Source organism: Vipera berus (genome assembly GCF_964194415.1).
Source record: "Vipera berus genome assembly, chromosome: 1".
Lineage (NCBI taxonomy): Eukaryota > Metazoa > Chordata > Lepidosauria > Squamata > Viperidae > Vipera > Vipera berus.
Genome location: NC_138202.1, coordinates 268,616,580 through 268,631,022, shown reverse-complemented (window position 1 = coordinate 268,631,022; position 14,443 = coordinate 268,616,580). Strand labels below are relative to the sequence as shown.

Sequence of the window (14,443 nt, the reverse complement as noted above, 5' to 3'; positions counted from 1 at the left end):
ATGGATTTTTAAAATTTAATGTTAAATTAGAACCATGAATGTTGCTGACGAAAATACATTCAGATCTCCTGAACTGGGGGAAAAAAAATCTGTGATGAGAGAAGGATGCATCCTTTTTAATTACCGGTATCTGTCTTGAAGAACATAATTGGAAGGAAGAGGAAAAAGTGTAGGTGCAACAGAACTTCAACTGATATTATTTATTACAACAAAGAGTGTCACTGGTCTTCATAGACGTCTCTGCGTCTTTATTAGGAGACAAATAAATTTGGCAGGGAGCACAGCAAATAATTCCCTTTCTGGGAAGCAAGTGGTAGGAAAAAGGTACTATGGAGTGGAAGTAATTTCAGAACTATTTCAGAAGCAGAAAAAGATGAGGAAGGCAAAGCTGCTAAGAAATGGTATAGAGTAGAGCATCCATGGACCTAAAACTAGTAGTGGGCTAATGCCTCCTTAAGTAACACCAGCTGCCTGCAATTAGTGCAGGTTCGAGTCCCACCAGGCTCAAGGTTGACTCAGCCTTCCATCCTTCCGAGGTAGGTAAAATGAGGACCCAGATTGTTGGGGGCAATTAAGCTGACTTTGTAATAATGCCGCTTGGGGTGTGTTGTGAAAGCCCTAATAAGCAGGCATATACATAGAATGAAGGCTACTGCTAAGCTTGTAAGCCGCCCTGAGTCTTCGGAGAAGGGCAGGATATAAATGGAATTAAAATAAAAAATAAATAAAATAAAATAGTTGAACTGCTGAAGAAACTGTGAGGGATGACATTTGTAAGGAAGCAAGTAGGTGGCAAGGAAACAGTCATGAAGTTCAGGGAAAAGGAAATGCCAAAGATAGCTCTTCACATCTATGAACCCCCCCCCCAAAGGGATGTTTTCAAACAATCACAAGAGTACAATTAAACAAATCTTTAAATAATTTATTTTGGCTGCTGGATTTCCCTTCATTGTCTTCCCATCTGTATTAACAAGAAGGGTTGTTTTTTTTAAAGGAAAATGAGAATGATATAAGGAGCAAATTATTGTACTGGCAATGTGCAAATTTCAAACTTACATTTTTTTGAAATAACATAAATATTTAAATATGCCTTCACTTTTTACAAAGCTCACAAAATCACACAAAGAAATTTCAACAGCAAAGGACTGAGACAGTAGCAGTGTTTCACATAATGGAGACTACATACACATACAAAATGCAAGCATTTGGCGTACATGTTTCCCTCCTTCCCACAACCCATCCCCGCCATATTCAGAGAAAGAAAACAAGAGAATGCACAAGAACCTTAGGAAAAATGGAAGATTTAAATGGCAGAGCTCCAAATATTTTCTTGTTTGGTGCTTAGCTGAGAGTAATATGCAGATATGGCAGATAATGGTCCAAAATTGCAACCTTGCACTGTGGAAATAAACAGGATTTCACAGGAGTGGCCACCTTACAAACAACACAGAGCCTACTTTTTCCTCACTGTTAGATATATTAGCAGTCAGATGCAACTGAGGATTGTAGGGATGTGTGAATGTGAAAAAACAACAACAAAAAACCCAAGCCTGTATCCTTTGGGAGCCTCATAGTCCAGAAGTTAAGACTTAACTCTAGGGACACAGTGACCCACAGAAAATCATCCTTATTTCTTAGTAAATTCTGAAAGGATTGTGACAGTTCAGCAAACTTTTCATCCAACAGTAGAAGCCAGACATGAAGAGAAAGCATCTTTGTTATATCAACCTTTTGGGCACCAGGGATCGGTTCTGTGGAGAGAGGTTTTCCTGCAGATTGGAGGGGGAGTAGTTTCGTGTGCTGCCTACATCCCATGGATTGGGCTTTGACTGTTTGCGCGGACCGGTTTCTAGCATGTTGCGGACTGGTGCTAGTCCACGGATCAGGGATTGGGGACCCTTGATCCACAATACGGAACAGTCACGGTTGGACTTTTTTCTCAATAAAACATAGACTAGGCTCTTTCTAATGTCAGTCTGCTTTCATATCAATCAATATATATGAATATCTTTATTTAGGAACTCTTATTTTCCCCATGTTCTCCCTCTGCCCCCCCTGTCCCTCTCAAATGTTATACTTAAAAGTACATATGTTCTTTCATATACTAAATTACAAGAGGTTTAGTAACTACACCCTCATTCAAACTACACAGAATAGTAAATGGAAAAACATCAGTCAGCATTCCAAGGGCAAATTGTATAGGTTTACAGGTGCTCTGCGTGCATAAAACTTTTATTCGGAAACACTGCAAAAAAACCCAAACCCTATATAAAACAAATGTAGCAGGAGCCAACAATTTAAAAAAAGGACAAGCAAGCAAAAATTGTAAAAAGTTCTCCCACAACTTCCTAATATTTTGTTCAATCTTAGCTCTACCATATCAACATTTTCAGAGCAATCAGACACACAATTCTGATGACTGTTGCAGAAAACGGTTCGTTTCAGGTTTTTGGGCTGGTTTCATTATACTCAGAATGCTCACAATTTAGACAGAATGCAAGAGACAAATTAGAAAAAAGCATGCAACAAGCAGCGTTATCCTTTCTCCTCATACAAGTACATACTCCAATACCAAGCATAATCCAAAACATTTCGGAGAAAAGGGGATTTTTGTAGTCAAGTATAAAATGTCTCGCCCAATCACCATCTGTGCTGGAAGCAATCTGCTTTTCTATCCCAGGATTAATGTTTTGAACCTGCATAGTTCTGCAGACTCATACATATGTATATCTACATATCTACATCTGCACACAAAAAAAATCAGCTTATTGTTTTCCCTCCAAAATCACCTTTTTTTTCACAAGACTGAAGATCAGGTGGATAGCAAGACCATTAAGTGTTTTGAACATAGCACCATTCTTTTTTCTTTTGCAGGGCAAAAAAAGGCATTGCTATCCATATATTTGTTTGAACTGATAGCATTCATTGCAATAGCCATTGCACTTGTTATTACCATAGTGATCACAAGCAGGGGCTCGGCAAAGTTGTTTGGGAAGTTCATCGGCTGGAGGTTCAACCTGAGGTGTTCCAGACTGTCCCCGCTGGCTGACACGCAAGCACTCCTGACACACCTCCGCACTCCTAGAAGCTAAATTATTTCTACATGAAGCTTTAGCACATTTCCGTTTTTGAGAGTGTGTAGTTTTCTGGTGTAAATCTTGATGTTGTCCCGTTTGCTGAAAACATTAAAAGCATCTTTTAAATGGAAAGCAGTTAAAGGCCTCTCCTTCAATAAATTTGCTGCTTTTACGTTAGATATCATTAACTACCACAAATAAAAGAATACTTAACAAAATTTATGTAGAAGCTGAATATTTTTTAATCATTCATTTTTCTAAAAATGGAAATATACTTGATTTTCTTGAAAACTGTACTGACTACAAGATAGAGAATGAGTGGACAACTGCCAGCATGTAAAACAGATTAACTTGGCAGATGGCTAATGTAAAACGTGAATTTCCTAGTTGTGGTAAACATCAGCTTCCCTCTCCTCCCATTGCAAACAGCTACTTCCTTATCCATGTTATTATGATCTAATCTCCATCAATCTACTGGGATTTTGCAATATCAAAATGACCCTTTATGGAAAGAAACCTCGCTTTCCTCCTCCTTTCCAAGAAGTGGGCAAACATTTATCATACTACATCATCTTCCAGAATCCTCTACAATAAACGCGTAAATTCAGCAGAAGGCAATATTTTGCCGATTCTTTCATGGAATCATATAGACTGTCTGGGAAGATAGGTACAAGATTACATTGGGAAGAATGAGTTGCATTTGCGCGCTGACCTCTGATTGTCTGACTACTTTGTCTTCCGTTCTTCTGGCTTCATGGAGCCGCTTGCTCTGGGCTTCAATAAAACATTTCTGGCAGTATCCCTCAAGCATGGTGCTCCCTATTGTGACACATTCTCGGCCCGGACAGGAAACAGTATTCTGATAGACAGCAGCTGAGACTCCAGGATGCTCTGAAACAGGAGAAGTCACAGGAGACCTTCGCTGATGAAGCTGTGGAGCCTCTATAATAAAAGAACAGGAGAAAAACAATCACTCTAATGTAAATTCTGAGGACAGAATGACAAAAGGGCCAAGTTATCCGTTTTACCTCCCTTATTCTACAACTGTAGTACTGTATTCAGAAGAAAAGCTGAGGCATATAATTTAGGAAGGATATTTTTAAAAATACCTGGGTCTTTTTTTGGTAACTGCTTAAGTAGCTGGTGACATTTTTTTATGGCAACGAGTTACATGAGGAAAGACAGATATCAACTTTCTACTTTTACTGTACTGCAAAATATTCTACTATTTATTCCTACTGAACTTACAATTGCTATGAATTTCAGTTCCAGATGAACTCAGAAAAAAAATGTGAAAATCTAAAGTTCCCCAGCAACGAAAGTGATCTCTAATACAATAAACAGATGTAGTTAGGGTTGCTCTGTCTATCTCAGCAAAATATGAAAACAGCCCTGGAACTTTCAACATTATGGTAAATGACCAATGCAAGATGCAACAAATTCTACCTTGGCTGCATGTGCACAATACAACATTTCAAAGGCTTCAGAGCTACGTACTACACTTGGTCTTAGTCAAAAGGCTATTTTGTTATACTCAGTTTGCATTTATCTGATGTTCTCTTGCAAATTCCAAATTTAGCACCTCCCAACTCATTAAGGAAGAGGAAGATAGAACCAAATGATATTCTCTTACTTGCCTCTATTTTCTTGATATTCAAAATAACACAGGGTACAAAAGCCTTCATTCTGCAGAGTCCCAAAAAAATTACAGCCAGGCTTCCTGCATTTACTGTTTCTCGTCCTTGCTTCTGTTCTTTGGGGCTGAACATATGGTGGCACGTCCACCTTACTGCTGTTGGTTACTGCTTGACAGGAATGCTGCAAAAAACTTTGTGGTACAGGAATGGGATCAGAGGAGGACCTCTGATGGCTTGAAGGCATAGCGCCAGAGCTGGCCTTTGAGGAAGGGTCTCTAGTCCGTTTGAAGCAAGCGCTACACATCCCATTGAAGGTTCTGTTGGTGTCCTTAAGGCAGGATGTGCAAGTCACGCAATTCGAATGCTGTGGGTCGCTTGGATTATTGCAAGGATTGATCTCTGTACAGCTGTAGCAACGTTCACAAAGCCCGTTATATTGCACATTCAGTGTAAAAGGGCAGCCTGGGGTCCTGCATTTCATGGCCGTTGTTTCACTGTATAGAAAAAGACTTGGAGCTGTGGGGGGTGCAGAACGAGGTTCTGTGCTGGAATTCTCCAAAGTCCAGGCAGGAGGCTGGTGGTGCTCATCTTTTGGGTAACTGGACCTATTTACCCGGGGCTTTTCTGAGCCGGACCAGAAATGCTGCCTCTTTATCAAATTTGCCCTTTGTCTCTGTTCAGAGCACTCATGGCAGAATGGCTGGGTATTCACAGACATGTAGAAAGGGCAGTTGGGAGTTTCACATTTTGCCTCCATAAGGGATAGCTGGGATAACTGCAGCTCCAGCCTGTTTCTCGCGCCTGCTTCCTTCCCACTAAATTCACTGTTTTCTTTCCACCGCTTGTACTCATGTTGTACCAGCTGAAAGTAATCTTCCACCAGATTAATCTCTTTGGGCAAGTTACCTTCGTCCAACCTTGAAAAGCAAAGGGACAAGGAATTGATATCACTGGAGGGAGAAAAGGCAATGATCTTATACAATCTAGGAGGAAACTGGGAAGTTGGAAGACCTGTGATGTACTTAATCAAGTATAGTACTGCAGCTGAAAACCTAGACTAATAATATGTTATGGAAGGAAGCGGATTTCTTTTTTAAAAAGATGAAATTATGGGGAAAAGTTTCATGCATACTTGCGGAAAGAGTTGACATTGACATGTGACGCCCTCTTTTAGCACGTTAAGAACATTCCTTCCTAATCACATCAAGGACCAAATTGTTAAGGTCTAGGACTCAGGGGTCTTCAGACTTGGCCCTTTTATGACTTGTGGACTTCAATTCCCAGAATTCCTCAGCCAGCGTGCCTGGCTGAGGAATTCTGGGAGTTGAAGTCCACAAGTCATAAAAGGGCCAAGTTTGAAGACCCCGAGTCTAGGTGGCTTATGGTCCTCCACTCTTCACTCCAATTAGATTTCTTCCCTATGAAACAATATGACTTCTCATCACAACATAGTTTTGTCTCAAAATAATTCTAAATATTAAAACAAAAGAAAGTAGTTGGAAGACTAGCTTAGCCAGAATACCAACTATGGCCCCTTTTTCTGGTTCAAGATACCTTTGTTATGGTTTATTTATTCCACAGAAACATTTAACCTTGATTTCTGCAACGCTTTGTGCAATACAATTTTAATGATATGTGGGAATGACCCTGGGAGATAGGGAAGAGACACAGTCAAGGGAACAATCAGATAAAAGGCAGCTGAGCCCGTATCAGGATACTTTTTCTGCCTAGTCTACAAGGCCAATAATATACTATTCAGGAAATTTAATTTAATACGGTTGTAGGAACAGGAGTGATTTATTCCACCGAAGCACATATGCAGTTATAAAAATGTTGCAGCACACAATGGACTCTGGACAAGGCAATGGTACTGCTGTTTTAATCAACATGCAGGTCACTTTAAATTGCTGTTATATCTATCTTGCTGGTGGGCAATATTGTTTGGAGGGCATATGGACATGCTTTTCATGGAACTCTTAGCTGCACTCCAGGAATTAAATACAAATTAAAGCTTTTGATCTGCTTGTGGACAATACCTTTAAAAAATAATCTACCAGTTCCTGATTGAAGATCAGGAGCAGGATCTATGTTCACTATTTTTTGTAGCTTCCTGAATTAACATATATGTTTTGCTTAACATCAACATCGTACATCTTTGAAGAGGGTACTTACAATACTTGAAAAAAGATTATCAAATAATAAGGTTGGAACTGGACAAGACTTATACTAACTTTGCAGCATTAATGAGATGTGTTGTCCCTGGGTCCCATCCCTGTACAGGAATTTCAATCACCATTAGGTAGGCTCTCATCAGTTTTTCTTTCTCCCTTTCTTCAGCGTCAGTTAAAAAATGCACTTTTAAGTCTTCAAATCTTCCTCTTTCGCAACTGACTAAAGGAACTGCCCTGATTTCTATAGAAAGAAATAAGAAAAAAGGGAATGAATCAAATAAGGTAGAGAAGAGTGCAATGCAGCAGACGTCACTAATAGATCAAAGTTTGGCAATCTTTATAAGAACAATCCAGGATGTAAACAAAAATATAGTAATGGCATTAATTAAGTATAAGCAAGTGATAAAAAAAAATATCGGGAATTTTTAACAAAGTAAAATAATTTATCTAAAGTGACTCTAACAATTCAAAATAGGTTTGTGGCTGTCAGCTCAGAAGGCAGAGGGAACAGGCAAATAGAGGCATAATATAGACTGGTAATGTTCAAATGCGTACCTGGCCCGCTATCCTTCAGAACAAGCAAAGGAGTGAAGTGCATGCTGTCGTAAGCAAGAATGATAGGATATCGGTAACAGTCCTCTGCTGACCAATGGAGAGGCAGATAAATTCCACCAACATTCAGAGGGGAAAAGCTGGAACCTGACTGCAGACTTCTGAGCATTTTATCTGTTTAGCGTTAAGAAAAGACAAATGGCTTGAGTTAATATTAGGCTCTTTTCTACTTTAATTTCTAAAGATTCATCAGTACATAAACAACTCAATGTGACAACAACTCAACATTAGTTGATTTGGAGAGAACGAAGGCTGGAAAGTGAGTAAAGTAATATTGTAAATGGATGGGTAGGTGGGCAGCTTGGTGGATTTTTTTTTAGGCCTAGTTTAGGACAGATATATAACAATTCTAATGTTTTCTGTAGAAAGCCACGCTTGGTTTTTTTTAAGTATCAAAGTCAAAAAGGATTCCAAAAGTTGGAGAAAAGGAGCCTGGGAGCCACCTCTGGCAACCCTGCTCTGGAACCTTGATTGTACATTGCACCAAACTACAACTGCACAATGAATGAATGTGGAACAGAGGGAAGATTTACCCTTGATCCCTTAATGAATGAATATTAGGAAAGATGGAAGAATTGGGGTCAAATTATGAAATACTAATTGTCCTTCTTAGGCAATTATTATGTGGAGGGATGATAACACATATAGACAAGTGTGAGCTCATAAAATGGGGTCTTAGAAGTATTGCTGTTATGTCCATCAATTCTTACCTGCAACAATTATGATGGGACGCCTTAAGATGTTAGCAAGGACGAATATATGGATTTCTTCCAGAGAGGTATACTGGAGGCCTGTGTGTGCAATTGACGTTTCTGCAGATGCCATTTTAATAAGATTGTCCCATTCGTCATCCCAGTTCTAATGTAGAAAAATAAGATGCATCAGGAATCATCATGCAATGCTGAAGCCCTTGCACACCAGAAATACACTTAAATGTTTTTCTTCTGCTACAAATCAACGTATTTTATAGTACGTCATGTTGAAAGATTGAAGTATTGATAAATGCAGTACTGAGTTCTGATTATGGTGGTCATTTTTATTCTTCTTCCCAATCATTCTTCTGGAAATCAGTTCTAAACATGACTCCGTCATTGGTTTTATTATTTTTAATAGCATTCCTACACACTACCTTATTTTACATTCTAAGTCTCAACAGGATGAATATGTCTACCCCGTAGCTATCCTATGGACCTACATGAAATGATGGTGAAGAAATGTGTCATGGTACATGAAGGTACCAGCTCGCAACAGTCTGGGCAAGAGGTGAATATAGGCATGATGTTTTCCTGTTGCTTGGATCAAGATATTTCAGCTATTAGGAAAGGGACCTGATTAGCAAAACATGTATTTTTTAAAAAAAATCTAGGACTACTCCTTTTGGAGCCCATCCACAGACAGAAATAGCACTTGGCACTTCTACATTAATTTCCAGTAAAAAAGTAATCAGCCTTATAAGTAATCAGCCTTATAAGTGACTTAGGAAGATTTGTATGGATAACCATCAGTAATCTGCAGAGTGAAACTGAAAACAGGATGACATGTTCAGCTGGCTGAGACTCTGTGGTGGAATAGGTTATGACCATCCTACATATTCCCAAGAGGCAGGAATTAAAAAAAAAACATAATATAACTGTTTTCATTTCTTATTTTTACTACTGTTGTTAATGGTGTATTTCTCCATAATAGGAAAAACAGACGAACATCAACTTCATAAGATGTGGGTGGTCCATGGAAATAACCCAAATTGGGGGAGGTTGCTTGCTCTGGAAATTCCACAATAGCGAAACTCTTTGTTAATGAATTGAGCAATCCCGTAAAGTTATAGGATTAAAACGTTTTAACTGGTGGATGGCTCCACAATTTTATTTTCTTAATTGCATCCCATCATGTGTAATTACCACAAGGAATCACAAACCAATGGTATCAAGATTTGAAACATTATTCCCTTATATAAACTGGATTACTTTACCCTAGTATCATAGCAGAGTCCTGTTGCCACAAATTCCTCTGATTTAAGTGTTTCTCGCTGCCAGCGCAGTTTAAAATTGCGTGTATCAGCTTCTTTAAGCACACTAAATAACGTTTTTCTCAGAAGCAGATCAACATCTTGGACACCCCACATATACTGGGAAGCAGCGTGCATGAGACAATTTCCATTTCCTACAGGAAAATAAACAATTAAGATATCCAAATATACATTACAAAATATAAATAAAAGCATATCAGCATATGTAATAACAATATTGAACAAGTTACTCTAATGGGATGCGGTAGTGTGCAGCAAACTGTAACAGATCCCTTGCTACTTCCTTTGATGTCCATAGAATCCTGGTAATAAGCACATATGGCAGGCAGTTATAATGCAGCTATTCACCTGCATTATCAGGCAAAAGTGAATTTAGATGCTGATTAGCTTTCCAAGTATTCATTTATTTTAAAATATTACAGCTCCTTGTTTTATATGTATTCATCAAGATTTGAAAATTAATTGTTGGATACTTTTTAATGTCTGCTTATTTTGTTACAACTACGCTGTAAAAGATCGTGTCATTTTGCATTTCTTCATATTATAGGTTAGATAATAAGAGATTTATAACCATTTTTAAAGTAGTAAGTTCAGTAGTAAATAAACTAATATCTCAGCTTTTTCAAGAACCTAGTTAGTCTGTTGTTGTTGTTGTTTTCCCTTCCCCTCTTGTTCAACTTAGGACAATTTAGGGAAGGCATTTTCCGTGGGGCAGTAGGCTTACTAAGCTTGTGTTCTTCAGCAACTATATAAAAGGTTTTAAATACAAGAGCAGGAAAAAAAGAACAACAGATGAAAGACATGAAATGATGGTTTACAGGCTTCTGGCTCTGCAAGCAGAAAAATATGGCATAGAGGTAGGACAATTATTATTACATCCTTTAAAAAAATTCCCTGTGCAAAATCTAGAGCAAAGATAATTTCCCTGTGTATGCTTGTTTTCAGTTCTTTATTGAGAACCACTCAGTCCAAAATTCCCTAAGCAACATTTGGAATTCCCCAGTGTTAAGATATTTGACTAGTAATTGAGTAATAGCCATTGTACTTCTTGTTCTGATGTACAGACATTTGAACTGTGAAGTACACACTGGACTTTCCAAGTGGGTGTGGTTAGGTTATGCTGGAATGCCTATTCATTAGAGAAGCGAAATTACTAGTTAGTAGATGTTGGAATCTTTTAAAATGACATGCTTTCCTTCAGCCATTGTCTTTTAGATTAACAAACGTATGTGAGGCATTTCTACAACTGCATTTAATATTTGCACTTCTTTTATTAAAACTAACTTTACTACAAACATAGGTGCATTTATTTTTTTGTTCTTAAAATGAATAGTTTCCTCTAAAATGCACATCATCCTGTAAAAGAATGACAACTTAGGGTTATTCTGACAAACTGCTGTTACAAATCCTGTCATTATCTCCAGAGGGAAGAAAATAAATGTTCATGTCTATAGAGAATCCTTCATATGCTCGGAGTCCTCAGGTATCTTCTGATTCTCTATTACGTGCTTTCTCAATATTCCCCATTCCAGATACACTGAAATATGCCCAGTCAATGCAATATTTTTTGCTTCTGATGTGCAGCCTAGGGTCTGCCAATGGCCAGGAAAAAGATCTGAAAATGCCCATGGTAGCCATTCCTAGGTTAATTCTCTCCAAATGGGGACTACAAGGTCCACTTCTCCAACCAAGAGGACCAGCTTTGTCTAATAGACAGAAGTGATTAGCTGATAAGGAGACTGCTTGGAGAGTCAACTAGAAGCTAAGAACAGTGTCACTATAGAGCAGCAGTATCCATGGAAGAGGGATTTGGCCAAAGCAGGCAAGATTACAGACAGAATGTTACACTCCAAACTCTGCCTTTTTTATGTGTTTCAATATTGCATACACATTCAATAGCACAGCATCATGGCCTTCAGCTTAGCTGTTTTGATACCTCACCTGCACTCTGCAGAGCCTGCAATGCACAACTCATTGAATAAAACTTTCAGTGTTGAAAACTGGAGGAATATATATATGTGGCAGAAAGATTTCTATAATTGAATATCATAGCCAATGATAAGAGATTTGCCTTTGTTTGAGATGAATCTGCCAGTTCTAGCACTCTACCTAAAAATGAACCTTTTAAAAATTATTTTTCTAAATTCATCACAAGACACAGTATTAATAAAAAGTGACCAATTCATTTATAAAAACTTCAAAGTACCATTAAGGATCCTAATCCCCTATAAGACTATACTGAAGAACTGGGTAAGTCAACAACCGCAAGATAATTTTGGGACAAAAATTGTGATTATAGACATTTTAGGAAATGTAAACAGGAAGCTAGGTGAACAAAATACAAATTCTCCTTCCATATATTTATTTGTGCATATACCTTTCAAATACTGTGTAGCTCAAACCACTTCCTATGTAATGTTTCAGCCACTTAATTGGACATATAGCTAAAGTTTGGAGAGATTATACTGGAAAGACTGAAACTGAGAAAGATATGAGAACACCAATGAAGCTTTCTGACAAAGCATTGATCTGAAATTTCTATTACCACACAGAAGGCATTATCTAATATTTTTGCCCACAGATAAAATTCTTTTCAATTAATCCGTCTCCTTGTTAAAACTGAACAGCTCTGGATGGCACCATGAACAACAATGGAAGAAACAACTGTAAATTAGCATTCAAGCGCCTTTTGATTATATTTGGCATGACTGTGAGGAAACTCAGGCTACCTGTGGCTCCAAGAAACCTATGATTTTGAGTATAACACTGGATTTCTAAGAAATTAATATAACTTATTCCTAGGAGTCCATTTTATATTAGACATACATTTCATTTTTAAAAAGAAGAAAGGAAAACAGCTCATTTATGTTTTTTAAAAAAAAATGTTCTTTCATTTAAACTGGGATCATTCAAGGTCCATTGTTGGAATAATTATAGTAAATGGTATCAGTCAGCCACTACTGACTCATCTGGTACCCTTCAGATGCATCGGACCAACTATAACAGGGTAGGCAACCTTGGCTCTTTTATGACTCGTGGACTTCAACTCCCAGAATTCCTGAGCCAGCTGGCTCAGGAATTCTGGGAGTTGAAGTCCACGAGTCATAAAGGAGCCAAGGTTGCCTACCCCTGAACTATAAGAATAGCGAGCTAGCATTTGGGAAGACGGAGTTGAAAATACCGCACGTCTTACATTTACCCTGTCAGAGCAATTTCAAATTACAGTTATACGATGAACCTGACTTACCATTCGTCTTCAGTGGCATAAGTTTTTTAACTTCTCGACACCAGTTTAACTTCTTTTGGCGTTCCAGTGAGTTTTGGGTTGCTTGGTCAATTAGAGATTTTTGAAGAAGCTTCTGAAAAGGCGGGCAAAAATGACACATTCTGAACATCTCTATGGTGTATCTATGCATAGTTTTAAAATGCTGGATAATTCCACTGTTGCACTTGAGAAGGTCTTCAGACATCAGTTCTCTTATCTTCACAGCTTTCAGCATGTTGCTCAAAAATAAAGCTTGAGGAATGATCTGAGATCCAGCCATTCTACAAGAAACCTAAAAGAAAACAACATTAGTTATTCATGGTTTGCTTTACATCGCAAAATTTGTCCTAAATGCCCTTTCTAATGCAGGTATATAACAAGCAGTACTACAGGTCACTTTTAAATAAATTGCTCTTTGCACCTTAGTGTGGTTTATCATGAACCTTAAGCAAACGCTTGCTGTGGGAAAAGAAATCTGCACCTAAGGGATATCCTTAGATGATGTCAGTTCTAGAGACACTACGGTTGAGTGTGCCTAACATAGCAGAACTGGAGAGCCATAATTATTCAGCTGTAAATCTTTCTGATGACAATGAATTTCCTTTTGGTTTAGAATCCCCCCATATATATATTTTTTTCCATTCCACATTCTCCCTCACACTGTCTGATGACCTTGGGGGATTTTTTTTTAAAGTAGCACACGGCATAGCTTGAATTGCCCGTCTTTAATTATAAATTGCAGTCTGAAACTCTAGACATCATTATTAGGATGGCACGGTTAATACTGTCCGCTATCTGAATAACCATAACAACTCTAAAGAATATTCCAGGTCACCATCTTAAAAGAAAGACTCCTTTTTCACAGACTAGAAATTGATATTTCATTGAAATGCAGTGATCTCACATTTCCTTTGTTCAGCAACACTAAGGCTGGAAAGATCTGTCCGTAAAAGGAAGTATTTATAATAGGTTTTTGTCTAGGATTTTCCTCCTTAGTTTCAACATGAATTGCTATTTTAATGATATGCATGAAGCTTTAAAACACAGTGACCTATACTTCAGGTATTTAAAGATTCCCATGTTTTGGTAAAAAAAATGTGGATTTTTTTACATGCAAACTTATTTCTAATTATAACAAATCAAATCAAAAACAGGCATTCGGGCCAACAGGATTGAAGAAAACACATGAAATGGCCATTATTTGTCCTAAAGTAAATAAGAATAAAAAATTATTAATCTTGAATGGTATATAAAAAAATTTGTGTTAAACATGTACATTTTATAAAGGAAACTGTTTACAGCTGCCTTGTAAACAAATATCTATAGGAATCGAAAACTAATCAGTTATTGGATCAACAGAAAACTTGAGATCAATAAAAAAGTTTTAATGACACCAGGTTATGGTTATATATAGAAAGAACTGTAGCTAAGCAGTCAAGATGAAAACCAGATATATCTCCATTACAAAGGACCCACAAAATGCAATTCTATTGATTTCATTTACCAAAATAAGACAAAAATCTGGATTTAATACTTAATTTTACTAGATAATTAAATATGTTTTATAAAATCTATTTAAAGCATTGATGGAAATGTGCTTAATTATGCAGAAATCATACAATTTAATTGTGTTTTAATATTTATTTTATATGGAC

The 14,443-nt window shown here is 37.5% G+C and overlaps 1 protein-coding gene across 1 annotated transcript; it reads right to left on the bottom strand.

The window, feature by feature from the left end:
• Nucleotides 1-907: 907 nt before the first annotated feature.
• TNFAIP3 (TNF alpha induced protein 3) lies at nucleotides 908-13,068 on the bottom strand (the record flags this gene model as incomplete). Its single annotated transcript, XM_081314839.1, has 8 exons — nucleotides 908-3,176; nucleotides 3,790-4,019; nucleotides 4,715-5,631; nucleotides 6,946-7,126; nucleotides 7,441-7,611; nucleotides 8,208-8,355; nucleotides 9,467-9,657; nucleotides 12,771-13,068. 8 exons carry the CDS (start codon nucleotides 13,066-13,068, stop codon nucleotides 2,892-2,894), a joined length of 2,421 nt encoding a protein of 806 aa, XP_081170965.1. The 3' UTR covers nucleotides 908-2,891.
• Nucleotides 13,069-14,443: the final 1,375 nt, after the last annotated feature.